Source organism: Taurulus bubalis (genome assembly GCF_910589615.1).
Source record: "Taurulus bubalis genome assembly, chromosome: 1".
NCBI lineage: Eukaryota > Metazoa > Chordata > Actinopteri > Perciformes > Cottidae > Taurulus > Taurulus bubalis.
The window spans coordinates 18022712-18050136 of record NC_136589.1 but is presented as its reverse complement, the minus strand read 5'-3'; the positions used below and the strand labels follow the sequence as shown (position 1 = coordinate 18050136).

The 27425-nt window shown below is 42.5% G+C and overlaps 1 protein-coding gene across 1 annotated transcript; it reads left to right on the top strand.

Moving 5' to 3' along the window:
* The first annotated feature begins 261 nt into the window (after positions 1-261).
* trmt61a (tRNA methyltransferase 61A) lies at positions 262-26929 on the top strand. Its single transcript, XM_079226373.1, has 4 exons — positions 262-341; positions 1291-1637; positions 7804-8070; positions 26277-26929. The coding sequence occupies exons 2-4, from the start codon at positions 1307-1309 to the stop codon at positions 26567-26569; spliced, it is 891 nt and encodes a 296-aa protein (XP_079082499.1). The 5' UTR covers positions 262-341; positions 1291-1306; the 3' UTR covers positions 26570-26929.
* Positions 26930-27425: the final 496 nt, after the last annotated feature.

The window sequence follows — 27425 nt, the reverse complement described above, 5'->3', positions numbered from 1 at the left end:
CTTATTATATACACATTTGTTGGTATACATTTTACTTTTAAATGTCTACAACTAAATATTAATATATGAATATTATTATTATTAAAAAAGGCTCCAATAGGAAACGACTTTAAACGCCTTTAAACGTCAATAAACCGTAAAAAGAAAAGAAGAAGAAACGCCGTATCATGTTTTGGGGAGAAGAATAATTCTACTTCCGCTCGCCCCTCCTCCACTTCCTGTGAAAACAACCCCACGTGAGCGTGAGGGAAACGCGTGCACGTGCAACGGCATTTAACAGCACAGGTCACCGTTTGTCGCTCAACGGCTGTTCTTTTGAAACGTGCAGGCTGCGCGAGACGGTAGGTGGATCGTCCGCCAACGGCTACTCTGCTCTGCGCGCGCCAGTCGGCCGGTTAACGGCCGCGGCAGCTAACGATGTAGCACGTAAGCTAGCCGCTAGTTAGCCGCGTCCAATGTTCAAGCGGTGACGTCAGAGACGTCAGTTAGTCTTCGCTGCGCTGTCAGACGTTTCTGCACTGTGACCTTTCTGTGGGTTTTAATTTTTTATTATTTATTTAGAAATTAAAGTTACTTATAATTTTACTAGATAAAAAAATGTGAGTCAGTAACTTAACGTGAACGCTACGTAACTGTATTAAATGACCGCTTACGGCAGCGTCAGTTGGTACGTCACTAACGTCAAATATAAACCCATTCAAATGTGTTTAAACTATAAAGTCTGTTTCTGAGATTAAAGTAATGGGGGAATACATCGATGGAGAAACAGACCGTATATATCTGAGCCGGGTTAGCTAGTTCGCTAACCCGGAGTTAAGTTAAACCTAAACTATAAATTAACTTTAACCCAATCACAGAGAGAAACGATTTAAACGAGAAACAGACCCCTAATAAACAACATAAACATAACCATAACCATTAACTCACATATTCTCAATGTTGTCTGACATCTTTCCTTTCGTGAAGAAGCAAAGTGAATGCGTCCTCTTCTCTCTCTGAAGTAGTTTAACGCCGGCGGTTGGTAGAATAAACTAACTGTTATTCTTAACTTCAAACTGTTCCGTTTTAAAAAAAAAAAAACGGTTTGTGCGCGTGCTACATTAAAGATGATGCTTTAGAGCGGGGCTACAAGGTGATTGACAGGTCGACACCAGGGACCAAATGTACAACATGAAACTTCAAATTAATTCATTTTCATTATGTAACATTTTTTTATTTTCATAAATGTAATATTGTTGGGGATATACTGTGTGAATAGTTTTGAGTTGACCTCCGGCCTCCCTGTCCTAGACCAACGGTCCTCGCCATGAGTTTTGTGGAGTACTCGGACCTTGTTCGGGACGGTGACGTCGCCATCGTCTATCTGGGCCACGAGTCCATGATGCCGGTGAAGGTGCGGCATGGCGCCCAGACGCAGACGCGCTACGGGGTCATCCGCCACTCCTCGGACCTGATCGGCCGGCGCTACGGGTCAAAGGTCACCTGCAGCAAAGGCGGCTGGGTCCACGTGCTCCACCCGACGCCCGAGCTGTGGACCGTCAACCTGCCGCACCGCACGCAGATCCTCTACACCACCGACATCGCCACCATCACCATGATGCTGGAGTTGAAGCCGGGCGCCGTGGTCTGCGAGTCAGGTGAGTTGCTGCAGATACATAGCAATAGCACAGACCGATCTGAACAAAAGATATAGGAAATGGAAGAACTCGGCATTAAAAAGAAATTGGCATTAAAAATGAGATAAAATATGTTTTGAGACGAAATTGGTCTTTTGGTGTCGACCTGTCAATCCCCTTGTAGCCCTGCCCTAAATCATCCCCTGCTTTATGGTCTGTTTTACTCTAAATGAATATCATGCTGTATTGAAGAAGATTTGAAACTAGAGATTGAGACATAAACTCATGTTTACAATGTTTACTGAGGGAATAAATCAAAGAGAAGTAGTCTTTTCTTCAGCTAAATAAACTCTTTAGAAAGCCTCTTGGGTCATCTAGAAATGCATCGTCACAGAGCTGGAAACAGGCAGTTTGTTCTTTTTAGAGACACAAACATACGAGGATCTCATAGAATACGATGCATTGATGTAGAATAAAGGAGTTACAATGCAAAATAAAATACATTCACACATTCGCAAAATCAGGTACAACAGTCAAACACAGACAGAAGCATTTAGTACTTTTACTTTTCATACTTTCACTACATGTAGCTGATGATACATTTGTATTAAATGCAGTGTTTTCACGGTGGGGTCGTAATACTTGTACTGAGTCCTCCTCCCCTGGTTCCAGTTGGGGGATGGGACATCTTGCTTTATTGCAGTCTGTATTTTCTCCTGTCATCTTCCCTACTGCAGCTTTAAGTGTTCACACCTTTCTGAGTCACATGTCTGAGCCTCAGCTGGTGATATTGAACACCATGTCATGTTGCGCAGATGTGCCTGAGACAATTATGTAATTCAGCGTTTGTTGACGTTGTCACTTTTTTCTTCTTTTTTTTAGTCTCTCGCCTTCAGCTCCATTTGTTTAATTGCAATCACTCCCCAGTGTGTCTTGTGTGTTGTCGGGCTCGCTGTAGCTGCATTTTCCTCCAGGCCAAGGGCAGTGATGGTGGGGGGGATGGGCGGGTGCGTGCGTGCGTGTTGCAGTGCAGTGCAGTATCCCATCATGGTTTACTGCTGCCAGCCACACCAATGTCACTTTATCGATTGTGTGTGTTGTTGTAGGGGTGATGAATGAGCTCAGTAGGAAATGGGTTTAGTCAGCAAGAGGCTGCTCTATCTGCATTGGCATCACATTATTATTCTGCATTAATGCATATTTAACCCGTGCATTAGATTAAAACCGCCTCCTGCGTTTTAAATTCAGAGGTAATCACAGTTCATGAAACGACTTCCTGGACGCAACGTTTCATTAGCTGCTCTTTGAGCAGCACTATGTGTCGGTGAGGCTCTAAACGGGCGTCACGGTGAAGCCTCGTAATGTTCAGCCCGCCGGTCTCTAACCAGCACACGCTGTCCTCTGGAGGGGAGACCTTTCTTTTTGTTTGTTCTGTCGGTGAGCTGAATAATGCAGCGATTAGAGCCGATAGTTCTGTTGGCTGTTCTCACTTTCTGAAGGAGCACCGGTCATGTGGAGGAGTCACCTTGCTCTGAGTGTTTACTGTGGTTTATTCATTCATTCATCCCCCAGTCCACTCAGCTGATGCTCTCTGTATTTTAGGCCTTTGGAGTCATCGTGTTGAGGTTGTACATCTATGACAAGTTGGTGATGCAGCTGGTACGGAACCAATGCCCGCAAGGAGAGAGTTTAGACCCAGTAGGGTCCTGGTGGTGCTTCTGGCTCGTATCGCAGTGTTGAAGATCATGAACCAGTAAGGGATCGGGTCATGACTAGTTTTTGGTCTGGAGGCACCGATACCCGTCTCTCTGTTGGGCCTGATGATAAACTACACCGATGCAACATGCGTTAACCTCTCGCTTATTGTGTTTTATATGAGAACCTGACTCACAAAACGGGTTAAATCCATCAAAACGGGCTTCATCCTTAAGTCACTATAAGTCATTAAATTGGACGGGCCCTTCAGGTGGGAGCAGCGGCATTAAGTCCTCTGAGTTTGGCTCAGTTTTTATTGTCAACATTTCCTGATAGCAGAGTTAATCATTAACCTTCTTTCTGCAATGAGTGTTGCTGTGTTTGTCAAAGGAAAGCTCAACGCTGAACGTTAAGATGTCTGCAGCAAAGTTATCGTTCTAACTGTGGCGTCATTATGAAGCGCTCGTATCGGTTCTCCGTATCGCCACCTACTCATGTCTACATTCCTTTATTTGGTCTGAAGAGAAGTGTTATCGGTGCATTCCTAATTTTAAGTTGGAGACCCAACATTTAACACGCAGCATGTTATTTAATATAAAGTGTCTGGTGAATCCGGCTCTGTTTACCTGAAAGATTATGGAACTTAAATAAGAGATTGATCTGAAAAGTGAGCTACTCTTTTTCCTGCTAACCCTGAAGGCATTTCATTAATCTAGTTTATTCTCTTGGTGGTCAATGTCAACTTGAATTTAATGATTTGACATTGACTGGATTTGTGTGATTCTCAGGGATCAGAGAGGGGCAGCTTGAATTCAGAGATACGAGTAGTATCTCTGTAGAGTCGGCCCTAAAAACAAAACCTTGTTTCATGGCAGCAAACTGTCCGACTTTACTTTCACTTTCTACATTTGCCTGAAGGGAAGTTCAGTTATTGGACGTCTGGCCTGGTTTTCTTCTTCTCATCCAGGAAACCACCTCGATAGTATGTGATAGCCCCTCCCCCACCACCATCATCATCATCCTCCTCTCGTACAGTAGCTGCCCACTGACTTGACTTCTCTTTCTGAGCAGATTGGAGACGCTAACATGAGTCACGGGTTGTTTGGACCGTTGTGCATCAAAGTAGCTCTCTGAAGGGCAGCGCGTCATCGCTGTGTTCAGCACACCTACGACCAACTGCAGAGGAAACATGTCTCAGTGTTCTGAGTGTTTCTGAGCTTGTGGTTAATGTGGCCACCGAGTCCTCTCGCTGACACGTAGAAGAGTTCACCCGGAGTAAGATTTCCTCTTTGAGAAACTAGTTGATCCCACTTCTTCATTTCATGAACCAATGCAGGCAGCACAACACTTAATGAGACTTATAGCCGTGCAATGTTCAGACAGAAATATCTCAACAACTGTTGGATGCATTTCATAGTTCTCAGATGATGAATCCCTATAACTTCAATGATCCTCTGACTTTCCCTCTAGCGCCACCATGGGGTCAAAGATGGACTCATCCAGTGAAATAGTGCCACATCTCCCGGATTAATTGGGCTGATGTGGTCCAGATGTTCATAGTCCCCAGATGATCAATCCAAATAACTTTAGAGATCATCCAGTGGAATAGCGCCACATCTACTTAATAGATGGGGTCCAAATATTGTCCAGACATTCATGGTCCTCACATGATGAATCATAAACACTGAGTTTTCTGGTCTTCAGTTAATAATCTCTATGGTCCTTGTGTGATTCTTGTAGACTTGAAGTGCTCGTACTCATCGTGGCGTCACCCTTTTTTGTTTGTGTCGTTATGAAGCCTTGAGTTTGTCTTTTGGTCGTCGCCATCTTGTTTTCTGTGCAACCAGTGAACAGGAAGTGATCATACATACTTTTGGATGGATTGCCATGCGGTTGTGTTCAGTGAAATACGGTGAACTATTCATGGTCCCCAAATGAATAGTAAGGACTTCTTAATCCTTTTTTTTAAATTCTCTAGCGCCACCATCAAGTCAAAGGTTACCACATCCAGAGAAATAATGGAATATCATGTCATTCTAATCGTCTCTATGGATCGTGACAAAAACCTCTATTGACAACTTTTGGATGGATTTTCATTCAATCCTCTTTTAAAAGTTATAAAGCGATGAATAAACCATCAATTCACACTTTGTCGAGATCAATGAGCATTTTACAGAAAAGTCCAACACTCAAAGGTCAAGACGTGACTCACTTTGTGTTTCCTGCTTTAAAAAAAATCTTGTTTGACCAAGGAGACAAGAGAAGGCTCTTGTCTCCTTGGTCACTTCTCCAGAGTCCTTTTCAAGTTGTACATTAAATCCACTCGGCAGTTTTTGTGTCATTTTCCTCATTTTTTTGAGTAAAGTATTTCCACTGAGCTGGCATGTTGTTCCTCTTCTGAATCCATCTAATGAGCTGTTGGGTCATGATGTTTACCAGAACTAAACTGTGTTTACGGATGAACAGTCCGGCTTTAGAGGAAAGTTTGACTCTACAACTGTCTCTTAGTCTCAGTTTGATGAACCAGAAATCCCTTTTTATCAAACGTGTCCTTTCCTACAAAATGCACTTTTTTACGCACTGCGGATGAATACAAATTCATTTTAGAGCGAAGGTTAAAGCTTTCTGCTGTATAATCACATTTCATTTGGTTTTTACAAATTTCTGACATGATTTCTTTACACAAAACCGCTGACAGCGTATATTTAATGTGTGTATAGTGTATTTCTGGTGCACTCGGATGGAAGTGAAACCGTCAGCATGCTGGCATGAAGCCGGAAGTCCAGAGTCGGTTCTGTTCTGATTGATGGTTTGTTTTAATGCGGACGGAGTTCAGATGGTTTGAGCTCGGAGCTCCATCATCATCACTCACTGAGGAAGAAGAGGAGATGCACGGCCACTTCCTCTCCAGTGAGCAGCTTTACATACCATTACACTACCTTTTACTTTGATCATATATATATATATATATATATATATATATATATATATATATATATATATATATATATATATATATATATCTACTTCTACACAAACTCCAGTGAGGAGATTTAGTCCTTAATGATAAAACACTAATGAGGTCATTTCAGCAGAAAGGTCTCTCGCCCGCGCTCTCTCTCCCCCCTCCCCGTGGTTATGTAACAGACAGCTGTTTTTGTCTGCACATATTTACATCTGTATATTCTCAGTTTATTGCATCCCATCTCCACAGTTTCCTTATTTACGCTCGGTGCTGTGAGTTTCCAGCAGGTCAGAGCTGCTGTGGGGTGAACATCGCCCTCTTTGTCACCACGCGGACAAAGAGGGTGATGACGTAATATCAGAAGAGGAAGAGGAGGGAGGGGGGGCTTCTAGCTGTGCTCTCAATGCTTCACCCCCCTCTTTCTCCTTAGATGGGTGTTGTTCTACTTCTTGTAACATCGCACATTACTCGAGGAGAGTTGGACCTTTTTGTTCTTTCTGACTTGAAGACCTGGTGATGAGTTTACGCCCCAAAACGAATGAGATCCCACAGTCGTGCTTGTTCCATTCAGTGGTGAAGTCTCGAATGTGTTGAAAGGACATATTGCAGCAGCTTGAGAACTAAAACATGTAGTTTTTGGGTAAGAGCCGTGACGCACCTCAGCCTATTTCTGCGATCTATCGCTTCAGACGGGCGAAAAATCTGACAAACGAGACCCGAAAACCATTAAATTCAGAATCAATCGTCTTCTGATCGGCCTTTTATAAAGACCGCCGATCGATCGATTTATAACAAATATCCGCTGATGACAGATCTGTGGCCGTCGTCACAATATACCACTAAACTGCAGCGAAGCCAATGCAAAATAAAAAGACACGATCAACCCAGAACGGCACCTCTAAAGGGATTTATCGCTTTCAAACGTCGGAGCCGCTGGAGCGCCGGACTGGAAGGACGTCTCTTTTATTCATGTCATTTTAGGGTTTTATTTTCTTCTATCTGCTAAACAACTGTTTAATTTATGAGTTGTTGCTCCTCAGACATTGCTATTAAACCCGTCATAACAACTGTAACCTTGTTTCATTGTAACATTGTTTCATTGTAACATTGTTTCATGGTAGCGTTTGTTTTATTATAACATTGCTTCATGGTAACATTGTTTCATGGTGGTAACATTGTTTTATTGTAACATTGTTACATGGTGGTAACATTGTGTCATGGTAATGTTTGTTTTATTGTAACATTTGTTTCATGGTAACATTTGTTTCATAGTTGTAAGATTGTGTCATGGTGGTAACATTGTGTCATGGTAACATTTGTTTCATGGTTGTAAGATTGTGTCATGGTGGTAACATTGTGTCATGGTAACATTTGTTTTATTGTAACATTTGTTTCATGGTGGTAACATTGTGTCATGGTAACATTGTTTCATGGTGGTAACATTGCGTCATGGTAACATTGTTTCATGGTAACATTATTTCAAAGCGTCCCTGCTCCCCACTCATCCTCCCGGTTCTCGTGTCATAGGGACTGGCAGCGGCTCGCTGTCCCACGCCATCCTGCGCTCCATCGCCCCGTCTGGTCACCTGCACACGGTGGAGTTCCACCAGCAGCGGGCGGAGAAGGCGGCAGAGGAGTTCAAGGAGCACCGTGTGGACCGCATGGTCACCGTTCGGAACCAGGACGTGTGCAAGGACGGCTTCGGCGTGACCGGAGTGGCGGACGCCGTCTTCCTGGACATCCCCAGCCCCTGGGAGGCCGTGAGGCACGCCAAGACCGCCATGAAGAGACAAGGTGGGACCCCTTCATGTGCCTTGTTTGTGTCGTTATGAATCCTTGCGTTCGCCTTTTGGCCGTCGCCATCTCTTTGGCCATTTTTTTTTGTTGCAACCAGTGAACAGGAAGTGACCATATGTGGACTGAGGAGTGACGTAGAGATGCAGTATACGTCTCTGGTGTCGACCTGTCAATCACCTTGTAGCCCCGCCCTAAAGCATCCCCTGCTTTATGGTCTGTTTGACTCTTAATGACCACAATTTACTAAATCATTTATACATCATCTATACAACCAGAGGAGTCCCCCCTGGTGGTCAGAGAGAGAATGCAGCTTTAACACCTAAAGCATAGACTTTTATACAACCAGAGGAGTCGCTCCCTGGTGGTCAGAGAGAATGCAGCTTTAACACATAAAGCATAGACTTCAATACAACCGTGTGCGGGTCCGTTTATATGAAGTTATATGGCAGGAAATACTCCTCATCCCCTGATGTTGACTCTTCTGTGACTCGTCCTGACACAGCAGGAGCATAACTGTGACAGAACACTTTTTAAAAATACCAGCCGCCAGTGAATCCCCTTCACCACCACCAACACCACCCTCGAGTGCGTCGCCTCTCTGCACTCACAGAGCGCCCATCGATCTGAGCCGACACAGTTCTCATTAGCTCTTTGACCTTGTGTTACTGTTTGTTCTCGGTCACAGAATAAACTCATGTTTGGGGTTTCTGTGGCGATCACAAGCGGGCAGGTCCGGGCAGGATGGCAGTTAACTGGGGGGTATATATCTAATCTCTGGTATTTCCATCACCGCGTAACTGATTGTTGAACCACTATTTAACGCTATATTTATGGAGAAAAACGTTTTAAGCACATCTGCTAAAACAAAAAAAGGTAAATATTTGGCGCTCGGGGTGTTGCAATACGTCGTCATTGACGATAACTTACCTACAAAAAATGTAATATTAATGTCAATAACGCACATGATGGTATCTCATAAATGTTCCAGCTATCGTGGTTTAGAAAAAGTGAAATGGCTTACTGCTCAAATAAATTCATCCAATGAACTGACAAAATAAAAGTGTGTGACTCGACGCACAGAACCAGGTTCATGAGTTAATGTTCATGCATTATGATTTAAACGTAAGCCCCAATATGAAGAGAAATGCTGCTCTCCCTCCTCTGTGAATCCCTTTTATGGTGCCACTGCTACATACTCCTTTCATGAACACACACACACACACACACACACACACACACACACACACACACACACACACACACACACACACACACACACACACACACACACACACACACACACACACACACACACACACACACACACACACACACACACACACACACACACACACAGATAAATAGAGTGCAGCCATTGTAGGAGAGTCCCATGACCATACAGGGTGCTGCAGGGAGCTGGTGACTGTGGCTCCACAAGGAAAGGCTTCATTTACTTCCCACTGCTCACACTGGTGTTTTCTCCAGAGAGCAGGGGCAAGCTGAACACGCACACCTTATGCGATACGATCTTTATTATCCTGAAGGAAATTATTGTGCCGAAAAAAAACAGAATAAGAACAATTAATAAAAGGAATACTACTGACAAATAATGCAAATTTAGAATGATCTTCTTGTTTTACCGCTCTTGTTGTTTCTGTTTTTACCAAAGTGCCTTTAGTAACTTTTTCAAAGTGCTATATAGTTTATTAAACGGTTTATATATAACAGTCACTGCTTAATGGAAACTGGAAATACTAAGCATGATATTGATAACGTAGTAGAAAGTTGGATTAATGAAAATAATATTGCACATGAAATAGAAATAGTGCACGATGTTGAAAAACCAGACGTGTGGAAAGCGAACAGTAACGGGTCACCCGCAGCCCAAATCCATCACCGCGCCGCCTGACTCCAGATCTGTTCTCAAGAAGAGAAACCGTTGGAGTGGACGGAATGTTATTCTGCTCATGTCCCTGAGAGGGATCCTGGTCCTGCAGCCCCAGCCCCCGAGAGGCATCCTGGTCTTTAAGACTTTCGTTATGCAACAGGAGAGCAAACACGTCCCCTGAACTCAAGCACTCAACGACCCGATAAGGAATCGCACCCTGTGTAGATATTAGGCGTACGCGTGACACTTAAGGTTATTATTATTATTATGATGATGATGATGATGATTTAATGCCTCCAGACTTCCTTATGTAACATCAACCCGACCCTCCCAGTGCCTCGTTCTGGTTGCTAGGAGCTGTGTTAAGGGACACCTGCAAACACGTTGGAAACATCCAGAAGCTTCTCAGACGCCCTCGGCAGACTGGTTCTGTTCGTCTCACTGGGTTAAGAGAAACTCGACTCAGACGCACCACTGCAGATTATTCCCCCTCTGAAGTGTGACTGAGATTAGAGGAGCAGATTACAGCCCAGCTGTCGCCCTCTGAGGCTCAAAGTCAAACTGATACACAAAGGTGTGGCTCGCTGGAGGAAGTAAAAGAGCATTTGAACAGGAATGGACGTCTTGAACAAATTCACTTGTGTGTGGTCAGAGATTCATCACTGCATCTCCATTAGTTCTAGTTCAGACTCTCTTCACTTCTTCTGCATCATCAGGAAGGGAGTCGAGAACAACTTGAATTCTTTCTCAATGGCAGAAAGATCTGGGGACTGAATTCTGTCATTTGATGTGATGACAGACACATATTTCCTCTTTCGCAGAAAGGTTGACCTCTGGAAAATGGAATATATGTATATATATTTTATACATGTAAATATGTGTGTGTATATATATATATATATATATCTATCTATCTATCTATCTATCTATCTATCTATCTATCTATCTATCTATCTATCTATCTATCTATCTATCTATCTATCTATCTATCTATCTATCTATCTATCTATCTATCTATCTATCTATCTATCTATCTCTATCTCTCAAAAGCTTGAGGTTTCATGGAACGGCGTGGAAGTGGTGTGACGACTATTTCATATGGTTCGTGATCATGCAGCAAGCTGTTGTAACTCAACTATACTTTCTCACAACTGTTCCAAAGTTAACATGCTTTATGAGAGGCATGGCTGGAAGACTTCTCCATGCCAATATGAACTCATAGTCAGAGCGCCACCTACTGGGAAACTATGGCAATTTGAACTAGAACTGAAGGACGAAAACGAAATTGGCCAGGGGTGTCAAAGCGTTTTTCACCGAGGGCCACAAACAGAAAAATATATGAAAGTCTGGGCTACTCAGGTGAGGTATATGGCCAAATGAATCAAATGAGGTCAAGTATGTATGTGTGTGTGTGTGTATGTATATATATATATATATATATATATATATATATATATATATATATATATATATATATATATTAAAAAAAAATCACATCAGAGGAAATTTGAGGTCAAGTATATATATATATATATTAAAAAAAAATCACATCAGAGGAAATTTGGCCTTTTCCAAGCTCCAGTAGAAGTCGGTAGGGAGAGAAACTGAAGCTGGTTCTTCAGAGATTCATCACTGCATCTCCATCAGTTCTAGTTCAGACTCTCTTCACTTCTTCTGCATCATCAGGAAGGGAGTCGAGAACAGCTTGAATTCGTTCTCACTGGCAGAAAGATCTGGGAAGCGCAGACTGAGTTCTGTCATTTGATGTGATGACAGATCATGCAGCAAGCTGTTGTAACTCCACTGTACTTTGTCAAAACTGTTCCAAAGTTAACATGCTTTATGAGAGGCATGGCTGGAAGACTTCTGCATGCCAATATGAACTCATAGTCAGAGCGCCACCTACTGGGAAACTATGGCAATTTGAACTAGAAATGAAGGACGAAAATGAAATTGGCCGACTTCTGGTACGGTTTAGAGCATGGTCCCAAGAGAGTTATTTTTAAGTTTATATGTGGTACATACGCCTATATGTTATATATCTATGTTGAACGTACTGCAAGGGCTGCTTTGTTGAATTTAGTTGAATTTACCCCTAAGAAGTTAATGGGTCCTTTTCTTTTGAACACAATGAGATACAAACAAGCTTTTGACATATTTTTATGAAATTGAACCTTTAATTATCCACAGAGACTTTCGTAAAAATTGAAGCCAGCGTTTAGGAAGATTTGAGGAAAAAATTGTTTTTTATCAAAATTCAAAATGGTGGAAATTCTAAGTAGGCGGACTATAGTGCGACCACGTACTTTTTTGTAGAGCAGACACAACCGGACATGTGTGCCAAATTTCAGGTCAATTGGTGATAGGGGGCAAAAACTGTGGGCTTTCACAGCTCACAGGTTGTCAAAAAAAACAGGTTTTTTTAGGGGGCGCTATCTGACTTCCTGTACGGTTTAGAGCATGGTCCCAAGAGAGTTATTTCTAAGTTTACATGTGTTACATATTCCTAGCCAGTTTCATACATGTAGGTCAACCGTAGCGCTGGGGCTGATTAATTGAATATTTGTAGGGGGCGCTATCGAGCCGAAGTTCCAGTTTTGAGTCATTCAAGTCATATCAGGCAACTACATCTTTGCCTTTAATTGTGTGTGCCAAGTTTAGTTACGTTTCGAGCATGCTTAGTCCCTCAAAAGTGACTTTGTTGTTGACCGCGAAGGATGGGTCGCCACGGCAACAGCGTTTTACAAAAAAGCAAAAGCTTTAGGGGCTGACATCATGAAAGTCTTATGTTTGTCTAGAAGTAATTGGAAGTTGATCTGATTGACCGACTAAGAGAAGCAAGCCAAAGTATAGAAATATTTACTTCATGTTGCCATTAGGTGGCGCTATGACTCTAATTAAAAATTAGACTGCACATGTCTTCAGGCCTGGAGGCTGATCAAACATGTGAAACCTGGAAAGGATCTTATCATGTGGAGTCGAGTTACATCGGTTTATTCGTTCATGGCGACGGATCGAACTTCTGCGATGGACCGACGCTACGCCGTTCAACGGATCCTTACAATCTTCAAGGTGATGCATTATCAATGTCTTAAGTCTGTTCCGACGCATTTTGAGAGGGATCTGAATAATCTGTGAGGAGCACGGTGTACAAGTAGAAAACATGTAACTTCCTGTTGCCTCTAGGTGGCGCTATGACTAGGATGAAAATTGATCATATGGATGTCTTCAGGGTCAAGAGGTCATGGCATATGAGAAATATGGAGTAAATTCCATCATGTACGGCCGAGTTAAAGCAACTTCCATTTTCATGGAAAATGGTGTCTCTTTGCCGCTGCTCTGCGCTCACATAGTTCGATATTTTGAAAATCCTTTGATAACTTTTCCCTGCAAAGGTCTCAACATCATATTGCCCGAATGTGAAATCAATCGGGTGTAATCTCTAGGAGGAGTTCGTCAGAATACAACGCCTGAAAACAAGGAAAATGCCAAAATTGATCGGTTCACTGCAGCGCCCTCTAGTGTTTGAATATTATGAAACAATTTGGGTTCGTTAAGGGACACGATGTTGACATATGCTACAAAGTTTGTGAAGATAGGCCAACTAATTAGGAAGTTATGTGTATTGACATATTGAGCCACGCCCCTAAGAGGTTAATTGGTTAATAACTTCTGAACGCAATGAGATATCAACACGGTTGACAATACCGTTTGATTACATTGAGCCAATGATTATTCACAGAAAGTTTCGTAAGAAATGGACCCAGCGTTTAGGAGGAGTGGGCAAAAATATGTTTTTTACAAAATTCTAAATGGCGGAAAATCGAAATAGGCACATTTTAATTTCACGGATGAGTTTTTTGTAGAGCAGTCCCACCCGGACATGTGTGTAAAATTTCAAGTCAATCGGCCATAGTTGGCAAAAAGCTTAGCCTTTCTGCCAAAAGGGGGCGCTATAGAGACATTTTCTCAGACTTTTGGTCGACACCCAAATTATATTAAAATTTTCGCCGAGTCTGATGGGTGTGCAAAGTTTGAAGAATGTAGGTTTATCCCAAGCACCTCTTTTCCCTGCGCATAGGTCGGGAATAATAATACTTAGCATTTCAATAGGTCCTCGATCTGACTACGTCAGTACTCGGGCCCTAATAATAATAATAATAATACTTAGCATTTCAATAGGTCCTCGATCTGACTACGTCAGTACTCGGGCCCTAATAATAATACTTAGCATTTCAATAGGTCCTCGATCTGACTACGTCAGTACTCGGGCCCTAATAATAATACTTAGCATTTCAATAGGTCCTCGATCTGACTACGTCGGTACTCGGGCCCTAATAAACATTAGCATTTCAATAGGTCCTCGACTCTGACTACGTCAGTGCTCGGGCCCTAATAAACATTAGCATTTCAATAGGTCCTCAACTCTGACTATTCGGGCCCTAATTAAAGCCTGCGGGTCGCCGGCTCTCCCGGCCTCGAACATCCGCCTGGCAGGCGAACGTTCTCGGACGGACGAGCCGGCGACCCTTCGGCTTACCCCGACGTGCTTGAAGCGAGGGCCCAGTCACAGCTTCGAGCAGCTTTAATTTAGAGAGATGTATATGTATGTGTGTGTGTGTGTGTGTGTGTGTATGTATGTATATATGTATATATATATATATATATATATATATATATATATATATATATATATATATATATATATATATAATTAATATATATATATATAATTAATATATTACAGTGTTGGGGGTAACGAGTTACAAAGTAACGGATTACAGTAACGTAATTACACTCAAAATATTGGTAACTACACTACTTTACTAGACCTCAGTAACGCGCATTTTTACGTTACTCAAGACATTTTTACCAGTCCGAAAAGTTTTCTTTTAGTGGTGTACGAGTCACACGACACTTCCTGCATGAACAGTCTATCACAGGGTACGTCCCAAGTCTCTAAACTGCATCCCCGTTTCCCTCAATATATTAATTAATATATAACTTGAGTTTAATCTGTGATCGTCTTCACTCTAGTATGAAACTCCAGAGATCAGTCCGCTCAGCTGCAGCGTCCAATCACCAAAAGTACCATTTATTTTTCTATCTTTCTTAAACCACTACAATGATTCCTATAACAAGCTGGTTTTGTTCTTAGGAGTCGGCCCCCATTTGGTTTAGTGGGGTCTCATGTTTCCCAAAGCCTGTTTTTAATGTGTTATGCTGTTTGACCGACCTGAATGTCCCCACCATACACAGCCTCTTGTATCCTGTTGTTTGTGGATTTTAAAGTGAGGCATATTTCTTTGGTCAGACAGTGTGAACAGGGTTAATGTTCGTTCAAGTTAATGGCTGAGTTTTATATGCCATTTTGTTTTACATGTTTACAATACACTATGTGGAAAGGCTAAGAGATGCCCTTTATTGAACATTGAAAATAAAGTGATGAAAGGGCCATGATGTTTGTCCATGTATCTTTACGGTTAATTTGTACATTTGCTTAAAAAAAAGGAAAGTAAAGTAACTAGTAGTGAAGTTACTTTTCAAATGCAGTAACTAGTAAAGTAATCTAGTTACAATTTTCAGAACTAACTAGTAACGAGTTACTTTTTCTGAGTATCTACCCCAACACTATACATACATACACACACATATATATATATATATCTATCTATCTATCTCTATATATATATCTCTATCTATATCTATATATATATCTCATATATATATATATATATATATATCTCATATATTTTTTCATATATTCCTCGTTAGTACATGCGCTTCAGCATTCTGGATCAACTGGAGAGACCCAAGGGACTTACTGTAGCAGCCTGATAATAAGGAGTTACAGTAATCCAGTCTTGAAGTAACAAATGCGTGGATCAACGTTTCGCTTTGAGACAGGATGTGCTGGATTTTGGAGATGTTCCGTAGGTGGAAAAAAAGGCAGTCCTTGAGATTTGTTTCACGTTGGAGCCAAAGGACAGGTCCTGGTCAAAAATAACTGATTCCTTACGGTGGTGGTGGATGCCAGAGCGATGCCATCCAAAGAAACCATATCATCAGATAATTGATTTCTGAGGTGTTCTGAGCCGAGTAAAATAACTTGAGTCTTGTCCGAGTTCAGCAGCAGGAAGTTGCAGGTCATCCAGGTTTTGATGTCTTTAAGACATGCTTGAAGTTTAGCGACCTGGTGGATTTCATCTGGCTTGATCGACAGATATAGTTGAGTATCATCGGCATAGCAGTGAAGGTTTATGCAGTGTTTTCTGATAATATTGCCTAAAGGAAAGCATATATAAGGTGAGTAAAATTGGTCCAAGCACAAAACCTTGTGGAAGTCCATGACGAACGGCGGTGGTCATCGAGGTCTCATCGTTTACAAATATAAACTGAGATCGATCTGATAAATACGACTTAAACCTGCTCAATGCTGTAGCTTTAATACCAATCGACTGGTCTAGTCGCTGTAATAAGATGTCATGGTCAATGGTGTTGAACGCTGCACTAAGGTCTAACAAGACAAGTACAGAGAAGTCACCTATCTAGCTAACTAGAAGGTCATTAGTAATTGTCACTAGTGCTGTCTCTGTACTATGATGTTTTCTAAATCCTGACTGTAACTTCTCAAATAAACTATTATGTAAAAAGTCACACAACTGGTTTGCGACTACCTTCTCCAGTATCTTCGAGAGGAAGGGAAGGTTAGAGATAGGTCTGTAGTTAGCCAACACCTCTAGATCGAGAGTGGGCTTCTTAAGAAGAGGTTTAATTACATCTAAAAGACTGTGGTACATGACCCACTAGTAAAGACCCATTGATAATATCTAATAGAGAGGCACTAATTAAAGGTAAAACTTCTTTAAGCAGCCTCGTCGGAACGGGGTCCAGGAGGCGGGTGGAAGATCTTGAAGTAAAAACCATTGAAGACAATTGGTCGAGGTTGATGGGAGAAAATCCATCGAGACACACAACAGGGCCCACAGCCGCCTCCATGGCCACTCCACCTTAGGATGGACCGGTAGTACAGGCCCGGCGCCAGGCACTGATTTGCGGGGGGGCCTTACGTTGCTTTAGGGGGGAACTTTTTTTTTTTTTTTACAGCCTATGGTTGCATAGTAGTTCAACTTTTCACCTATAATCGAACTCCGGCACAAAAGGTGACAGACGGTATTATTTAGAATCTCACAAGCTAATAAATAGGCCAGCTGAGCAGGTAGCCTACCCAATACAATTAGACATGAACCGTAGTCCTATGGCAATCAATCAACACAGCAATCAAGCAACACATAAGTCCCACAATATATTGTATTGAAAGATCAGCAGATGGCAGATTCAGCCACAACAAGACATTTAAAAAATAGGCCTAAAAAGGTCTAAAATTATTAGGCTAACGCATCCAGCAACAACATTAACAACAACAATAACGATAACAACACACTCAACAACAACACACTGTCCGGTGTTTGTCCGAAACAGAGCGTAGCGCAGCATGCAGCAACGACGAAAAGGACCTACCAACAGCTAGCCTACAATAGAAATTAAGAAGACATTGCTTTGCATTACATGTTTGTTTGTTTTTCCAAGAAGGAACAAACACATAGGCCTCCAACCAATCATTTAGCCTAGTCCATAGGGCCAGCAGGCTGGATAAAACCAGATAACTCCCCATTAGTAGAGCGGGAGACGACGATTGGTCGCCAAGTGAAATCTGCGTAGGACAGTGTCCCTCCATTCACTCCTGAACTTCTTTGTTATGTCCTTCTCGAAAGCATAATCAGGTTAGCCTTTCATTTGTGGAGCATCGACTGTCTGTGATCAAAATTATTTTACTCCTTTTTTCAGGAGAAATGTAGAAATCTGGCAAGTATGTCATTATGTTATAAAGGCTTAAAACACTGTGTAAAAAGTAAAAGGTTAAGAAATGTATTTGAATTTGTATCATATTTCTAAACAATTGAAAATGAACATGACCAAAGCTTTTGAGATTACAGAAATGAAATTTAACCTATTTTACATCTTCTCAAACTGTTTTGTTTGCATAGAGCATTCAATGTCCATGTTATAGGCTTTTATATGTCTCCATGTCCAAGCGTTTTAGAGATTTGTTTATCTCCCTGAAGCAGTTCTGGTCTAGCTGAAGACAGAACCCATTATTGCCCTCCGCACACATCCAGACAGGCTTTTAGAGGCAGCTAGTACAGTGTTTCCTCCCCAAAATGACTTTCTGCCTGTCCTTTTCCCACTGTCCTTCTTTGTGTTTGTGTCGACAGAAAAGTGGCCTTTAGTTGGGAGTTTAGGTGGGCCAGCAAGTGGCAGAACTCTCAGAAGCTATACTAATACTATGCAAAGAAAACACCACTCAAAAGGCAGTGAAAAGCCAGTCAAACTATCTTCCCTGCTCTCTCGCCTGCTCTCTGCTGCTGCTCTGCCCTGCTCTCTTCCACCCCTCCCCCACAGACAAGCTCGCCGCCGTTTGTCTATACCATTACCGTAATGGACCGCATGGCATTGGAAAGCTACGCTTCTTATCGTTCAGAATCCATTGGAATGGTGTAAATATTCGAGGAGTTACGGTAATCTTAGTTTTGCATCCTGTTTGCATATTGCTTCCTGTGACAGCTCCTGTCGCCGGCGACGGGGAGTTGCGCTCTTTTTTTTTTTTTTTTTTTTTTTTTTTTTTTAACGTGATAAGTGACTGACAGGCTTGTCCGTCCAGGGCGAGCCCAGCCGAGTCCGAGGGCGGGCCCGGCCCCCCAAGGCCCGCCCAAAGTGCCGGGTCTGCGGCAGTAGCCGAGGGCAGGAGATTACCGATCCCCGATCCTGCCTCTAATAGCCAGAACCTTATCATTGAAGAAGTTCATGAAGTCATTACTACTGACGTCTGTAGGAATACACGGATCCACCGAGCTATGACTCTCAGCCTGGCCACAGTACTCAAGAGAAACCTAGGGTTGTTCTTGTTTTTCTCTATTGGTGACGAGTAATAGGCTCCTCTGGCACTACGAAGGGCCTTCTTATATGTTCTCAGACTGTACCGGTTTGTTTGGGACTCCTCCAGACCGTTGGAATGCCATATACCCTCAAGCTTCCGTGATGCTTGCTTCAATATGCAGGTCTGAGGGTTGTACCATAGAGCGAGCCTCCTTTGCTTAATGATCCTCTTTTTTAGAGGGGCTATCGAGTACAGTGTCACTCTCAGGGAGCCAGTAGCACCATCGACAAACTGAGCAATCTGAGAGGGAGTATAGTTAGCACAGCAGTCCTCCGTTATATTGAGACATGGTAATGAATCAAATACAGAAGGAATCGCTTCCTTAAATCTATTAACAGCAATGTCAGTTAGACGTCTGGTGTAAAAACTCTTGCCTAATGCCGTACAGTCCGGTAGTATGAACTCAAAAGTTATAAGGCAATGGTCTGATAAAAGAGGGTTCTGTGGAAACACTATTAAATGCTCCACGTCAATGCCAACGCCTACACTCTGGTAAACTCGGCGACACTCGGCTACACTCTGGTAAACTCGCCTACACTCGGCTCAACTCCGACGACAGTCGGCTACACTCTGGTAAACTCAACGACAGTCGGCTACACTAGACTAAACTCTGACAGTCGGTTACACTTGACGATAGTCGGCAACACTGGGCTGCAACAACGAATCAATAAAAATCGATTATCAAAAGTGTTGGCAACGAATTTCATTATCGATTCGTTGTGTCGCGTGATTATTACGCCAGTCAATAAGTCGCGGAGAAAAAAAAAGCGGAGCAGAGCAACAGGCCTGCCAGCGTGTCTGAGATTGGAGTGAGACACTGAGAAAAGTTTAGATCGTGATCTTCGCAAAAATAGAACATCTTTGACGTGTCGAGTCTTGGCCAATCAGTTAAGATGTCTTCAACGTCTTCATTTCCCTCAAACTTGTTTTTAATGGAAGCTAGTCAGCTTGCTATCACGTTAGCTAACGTGTTTGGGTAGTGTTTGCATTAAAGTTCCGTTACAGTTCAGTCTTGCTTGTAAAAAAACGTAACGTGATGAAACATGCTGTAACCGGTCTGGTTCAGTTCACGCCGTCACTCGTTAATGTTAAACCGGCACACTGGCGTGTCTGGCTGCAGGTTTTTATATTTTTACTCAAAGTAGAATGAAGCAAATCACGTAGTTGGGCTTATCCAACTACGTGATGTCATGGTCATAAGAGACCGAGATATTGGTCAGATGATGTGAATGAAAGAGTTTAAGGCAGGTGGAGGTCCAAACAGACGTGAGAGGAGCAGTACAGCTTCCCAGTGTTTCATACATATTGATAAAGCAGGGTATGCTAAATGCAGCCTCTGCTCCAAGGATATCAATTACAGTAAGAAGGGCTCACGTTTGGCAGATGTAAAGCATACATGTGTATGTTTTTAGTGTTAGTCCATTTTTATTTTATTTTTTTAATTAATAGCTCAGGGATGTTCAAGGAGCAACCAGTTTGTGCTTTCTGAAGATGTTTTGCACTGTCAGTTCTGTTTTTGAATAAAGGGTTGGAAATTAATGATTTTTTTGTTTTTTTATCCGATTAATCGAAAAAATAATCAACTGATTAATCGATTATTAAAATAATCGTTAGTTGCAGCCCTAAACTAGACTACAGTTGGCTACCCTAGGCTACACCTTGCTACAGTCGGCTAAACTCGGCCACACTCGGCTACAGTTGGCAAAACTAGTCTACACTCTGCTAAACTAGTCTACACTCTGCTAAACTAGTCTACACTCTGCTAAACTAGTCTACACTCTGCTAAACTAGTCTACACTCTGCTAAACTAGGCTACACTCTGCTAAACTAGGCTACACTCGGCTATACTCGACTACACTCGGCTATACTCGACTACACTCGGCTATACTCGGCTATACTCGACTACAGTCGGCTATACTCGACTACACTCGGCTACACTAAACTAAACTCGACAACAGGCTGCTACACTAGACTAAACTCAACGACAGTCGGCTAAACCCAACGACAGTCAGCTACAGTCGGCTATACTCGGCTACAGATGACTATACCTTACTTCTCTCGGCTAAACCTTACTTCTCTCGGCTACACTGGACGACAGCCGGCTACACTGGACTACAGTCCGCTACACTAGACTAAACTCGACGACAGTCTGCTACATTAGACCAGTGATTCTTAACCATATGGCCGCAGCCAAGTCAATTGAAGACAGCAGAGATACAGTGGGGGGGGGAAAGTATTTAGTCAGCCACCAATTGTGCAAGTTCTCCCACTTAAAAAGATGAGAGAGGCCTGTAATCTTCATCATTGGTATACCTCAACTATGAGAGACAAAATGAGAAAAGAAAATCCAGAAAATCACTGTCTGATTTTTATTTTTTATTTTTATTTTTTTTAATTTTTTTTTTAAAAGAATTTATTTGCAAATTATGGTAGAAAATAAGTACAGTGGCTTGCACAAGTATTCATACCCCTTGAACGTTTCCACATTTTGTCACATTACACGTCACAAACATACATATATTTTATTGGAATTGTATGTGAAAGACCAATACAGTGTCACACAATTGTGAAGTACAAAGAAAATTATACATGTTTTAAAAAAAAAATTCACAAATAAAAAAGTGCAGTGTGCAAAATTATTCAGCCCCCCTGAGTCAATACTTTGTGGAACCGCCTTTTGCTGCAATTACAGCTGCAAGTCTTTTGGGGTATGTCTCTACCAGCTTTGCACATCTAGAGACTGAGATTTTTGCCCATTCTTCTTTGCAAAACAGCTCAAGGTCAATCAGATTAGATGGAGAGCGTTTGTGAATGGCGGTTTTAGATCTTGCCATAGATTCTTAATGGGATTTAGGTCTGGACTTTGACTGGGCCATTCTAACACATGAATATGTTTTGTTTTAAACCATTCCATTGTAGCCCTGGCTTTATGTTTAGGGTCGTTGTCCTGCTGGAAGCTGAACCTCCGCCCCAGTCTCAAGTCTTTTGCAGACTCCAACAGGTTTTCTTCCAAGATTTCCCTGTATTTGGCTCCAACAATCGTCCCATTAACTCTGACCAACTTCCCTGTCCCTGCCGAAGAGAAGCACCACCAGAGCATCATGCTACCACCACCATGTTTGACAGTGGGGATGGTGTGTTCAGGGTGATGTGCAGTGTTAGGATTCTGCCACACATAACGTTTTGCATTTAGGCTAAAAAGTTCAATTTTGGTCTCATCTGACCTGAGCACCTTCTTCCACATGTTTGCTGTGTCCCCCACATGGTTTCTGGCAAACTGCAAACGGGAGTTCTTATGGTTTTCTTTTAACAATGGCTTTCTTCTTGCCACTCTTCCATAAAGGCCAGATTTGTGGAGTGCACGCCTAATAGTTGTCCTGTGGATAGATTCCCCCACCTGAGCTGTGGATCTCTGCAGTTCGTCCAGAGTCACCATGGGCCTGTTGGCTGCATCTCTTGTCAGTGCTCTCCTTATTCGGCCTGTAAGATTAGGTGGACGGCCGTGTCTTGGTAGGTTTGAAGTTGTGCCATACTCTTTCCATTTCCGGATAATGGATTGAACAGTGCTCCATGACATGTTCAAAGCTTGGGAAATCTTTTTATAGCCTAACCCTGCTTTAAACTTCTCCACAACTTTATCTCTGACCTGTCTGGTGTGTTCCTTGGACTTCTTGGTCCTGTTTGATCCCCAATATTCTCTTAACAAACCTCTGAGGCCGTCACAGAACAGCTGTATTTGTACTGAAATTAGATTACACACAGGTGGACTCTATTTAGTCATTCGGTCAACATTCAGTAGTCATCAGGCAACTTCTGAAGGCAATTGGTTGCACACGGAGAAAAGGGGGCTGAATAATTTTGCACACTGCACTTTTCAGTTGTTTTTTTTTATTGTTTTTTTTTAATCATGTATAATTTTCTTTGTACTTCACAATTGTGTGACACTTTGTGTTGGTGTTTCACATAAAATTCCAATAAAATATATTTATGTTTGTGGCGTGTAATGTGACAAAATGTGGAAACGTTCAAGGGGTATGAATACTTTTGCAAGCCACTGTATTTGGTCAATAACAAAAGTTCATCTCAATACTTTGTTATATACCCTTTGTTGGCAATGACAGACGTCAAATCTGAAGACTGGCTAGGCCACTCCAGGACCTTGAAATGCTTCTTACGACGCCACTCCTTCGTTGCCCGGGCGGTGTGTTTAGGATCATTGTCATGCTGAAAGACCCAGCCACGTTTCATCTTCAATGCCCTTGCTGATGGAAGAGGTTTTCACTCAAGTCTCACGATACATGGCCCCATTCATTCTTTCCTTTACACGGATCAGTCGTCCTGGTCCCTTTGCAGAAAAACAGCCCCAAAGCATGTTTCCACCCCCATGCTTCACAGTAAGTATGGTGTTCTTTGGATGCAACTCAGCATTTTTTCTCCTCCAAACACGACTAGTTGAGTTTCTACCAAAAAGTTATATTTTGGTTTCATCTGACCATATGACATTCTCCCAATCCTCTTCTGGATCATCCAAATGCTCTCAAGCAAGCTTCAGACGGGCCTGGACATGTACTGGCTTGAGCAGGGGGACACGTCTGACACTGCAGGATTTGTGTCCCTGGCGGAGTAGTGTGTTACTGATGGTAGCCTTTGTTACTTTGATCCCGGCTCTCTGCAGGTCATTCACTAGGTCCCCCCGTGTGGTTCTGGGATTTTTGTTCACCGTTCTTGTGATCATTTTGACCCCACGGGGTGAGATCTTGCATGGAGCCCCAGATCTTGTTTGTAAGTGACCAAATACTCATTTTACAGAGGAATTCACCAATTAATTCATTAAAAATCAGACAATGTGATTTCCTGGATTCTTTCCCCCCATTCTGTCTCTCATAGTTGAAGTGTACCTGATGAAAATTACAGGCCTCACTCATCATTTTAAGTGGGAGACAATTGGTGGCTGACTAAATACTTTTTTTCCCCACTGTATTACTGTTGTCCATGAGACGCTCAGTTACAATACAGCTTCCCACCACTGGTATGTACTACAGATGCAGAAAAGGTCTGTCGTGTCACTGACTGGCAACTCCAAATGTGCTGTCACAGATATGAAGAGCAACTTCTGGTTCTGCAAACATGAAGACTGCTGAAGCATATCATTCACAGACTATAAGGCTATATTTTAATGTGCACTTTATTTAAATGTTATTTACAGTTTATTTAATTTGAAAATTATTTTTGAATTGCAACTATTACTGTGCACACTTGTCTGCACACTAACAGTTGCCCAATAACTGTGCACACAGTCTCCTAAGAAAGTAAAAACCTCACTTTTACTGTCTTAAATATTCAGGTACCACATATAATACCACATATTATTTATAAAAAATCCTTGTTTTTGTAGAACAATCAAATTATTAGTTATTTTTGTGTTAATACGCCTGACTTGAGCCTTTTTTAAATTAGCTATTCTATCAGCTTGATTTGTTCCCTAACTTAATGTCTATTCAGGTTTACATACACATGATCAATAAATGTCTTTGTGATGATCACATTGCAAACCAAGAGTGAGATCAATTAGTTAAAACTTGAAAAGTTGAGCCCCGAGGTCAAAAAGGTTAAGGACCCCTGCACTAGACGACAGTCGGCTACACTAGACTACATTAGGCTCGGCTATACTCGGGTGTACCTTACTACAATCGGCTAAATTCTACAACAATCGGATACACTCAACGACAGTCGGCTACACTAGGCTACAGTCGGCTACATCTTACTACAGTTGGCTATACCTTACTAAACTCGACGACAGTCGGCTACACTCGACTACACTTTACTACAGTCGGCTAAACTAGATTACACTAAGCTACACTCGGCTATACCTTACTACAGTCGGCTACACTCCACGACAGTCTTCTACACTAGACTACAGTTGGCTAAACTCGACAACAGTCGGCTAAACTCGACGTCATTCGCTATACGTTACTACAGTCGGCTATACCGTACTACACTCGGCTAAACTCAATGACAGTTGGCTACACTAGACTACATTAGGCTCGGCTATACTCGGGTATACCTTACTACAATCGGCTAAATTCTACAACAATCGGATACACTCGACGACAGTCGGCTACACTCGGCGACAGTCGGCTACACTAGACTACACTTGGCTAAACTCGACGACAGTCGGCTATACCTTACTACAGTTGGCTATACCTTACTAAACTCGACAACAGTCGGCTACACTCGACTACACTTTAGTACAGTCGGCTAAACTAGATTACACTAGGCTACACTCGGCTATACCTTACTACAGTCGGCTACACTCCACGACAGCTACACTAGACTACAGTCGGCTAAACTCGACGTCAGTCGGCTATACCGTACTACACTCGGCTAAACTCAACGACAGTTGGCTACACTAGACTACATTAGGATCGGCTATACTCGGGTATACCTTACTACAATCGGCTAAATTCTACAACAATCGGATACACTAGACGACAGTCGGCTACACTAGACGACAGTCGGCGGCTACACTCGACTAGTCGGCTAAACTAGGCTACACTAGACTACTTTCGACTACAGTTGGCTATACCTTACTACGGTTGGCTAAACTTGACTACAGTCGGCTACACGACTACACTCGACCCGCTCAGCCACCAAACTACAGAGGGACTCAGTTAGCAAACTCAGCAGCGCATTTAGCAGCTAAAGAGCCAGATGTTTCCTTCTGGAGGTGGAGACCAAACACGGAGCAACAACAAAGAGAATGTTGGACGTATTTTACTTATTAATGAATACGGTGCTGTCACATCACAGTTGCACCAGTTTAACAGCCGCCGCACTAAATAACGAGTAAAATCCAGCAAGACAACATGACGTCATCTCTTTTTAGACTTACAGAAACTAGTTGTTTGTGTTTTGTTGGCTCCTCCCCAGATGTTCTGTCCAGGTCAGCCGGTGAGAGTTCCCTCGGCTTGGCGCTCCGACCTCCAGCCGGGTGGTAGTCGTCGTACCACAGAGAGCCCAGAGGAGGCTGAAGCAACTTCATCAATCTGGCTTTGATCATTTGTTTTCGTCCATAAGTGTAATTCTTCCAAAGTTAACAATGAAAACCTTTTACTCTCTTTTTGAGACTCTTTGAGGAAGCTTTCGTCTCAAAGTGTCAGAATAACCATGCGAGGAAGGAAAACTGTTTTCTGTTTTTAGTATTTTTATTCATAAAGAGGTGAACGCAGATTCTGTGCTCAGTGAAGACGCTCGCTATGGTATTCATGTTTTAAGAGAACCACTTTGAGATCATTACACCTCTCTCCCCCCCTCCAGGAGGTCGGGTGTGTTCGTTCTCCCCGTGTATCGAGCAGGTCCAGAAGACGTGTGAGGCGTTGGTGGACGAAGGTTTCGAGGAGTTCAGCACCCTGGAGGTCCTGCTGAGAGTCCACGACGTGCGGACCGTCTACCTGCCGCTGCCCGACTTCGGCCCTGACACCGATGACGGCGGCGATGACGACACCGAGACACTGCCTCAGACCTCCGTCTCCTTGAAGGCCACGACCTTGCCCAGAGAAATGCCGGGGCACACGGGGTACCTCACCTTCGCCACCAAACCGAGAACCTGAAGTGTGTTTTTATTTCCAGCTCGAGTCAACGGGGGCGTGGTCTGTACGGCGATGGTAATCCAGCGGGGACACCAGGCTCCTCCGGTCCCGGCTGGCGCTGCAGCACCGACAGGATTTACACTTGTGTTACGTAATCTGACCTCTGTCACTTGGCAGCGTGGCCGTTGCTTGCATCAAGCAAGAGGGAAAACCACAATTTTTTTTATTTGAGAAAGACTTCACTTTGTCTCCTCCCCTTTTTTATTAAAGAAATTAATTAATTTTTTATCAATTGTTTTAGTTGTTTGGGGAAGAAATATTTTCTTTTTCTTTTCCTGATTTCTTTGCACTTTTGTAGTCAAATAAATACAATAAATGTGTGAAAAGTTTGGTGTTTTTCTTAAATCTGTTGCACCACAAGAAGAGAAGTGACTCAAAGGTTTAAGAACGTGTTAGTGCCTTTGAGCAAGACGGTTTGTAAAGCTCATTACAATTAATAAAATAATAAATTAAATAAAGTTTTGTTTAATAACCATCATTTTGGTCCAAAAACAAACCTTTTTATGGAGCTTTCGACTGCATCACACAGTCTTCATCGGTAGATGCTTACTGGCTTTTTAAAATATATCTTTCTAAACAAATAACGTTTTTAGGATGAGTCATAACAGCTGCTGCTGTTGCAAAAGATCCATCGATGAAGACTACGATGGGGTTGAAAGCTCTGGGGGAGAAAAAGGCCAGTAAGTGGACCTTTGAGTCTGCAAACTATTTCCAAGGTTGAAGAATGAACCTAAATCTTAATTGTCGAGTTAATCGCTTCAGGTGAAAGTTTTTAATTTAGTTAAATTCGGGGGTTGGATGTTCAGATCGACGTGTC

Bases quoted from the DNA above. Each gene is read 5' to 3' on its own strand.
- trmt61a (XM_079226373.1), top strand. From the start codon at position 1,307: ATGAGTTTTGTGGAGTACTCGGACCTTGTTCGGGACGGTGACGTCGCC. The intron at 1,638-7,803 runs GTGAGTTGCTGC...CTCGTGTCATAG, and splicing joins CGCCGTGGTCTGCGAGTCAG to GGACTGGCAGCGGCTCGCTG. The intron at 8,071-26,276 runs GTGGGACCCCTT...CCCCCCCTCCAG, and splicing joins GACCGCCATGAAGAGACAAG to GAGGTCGGGTGTGTTCGTTC.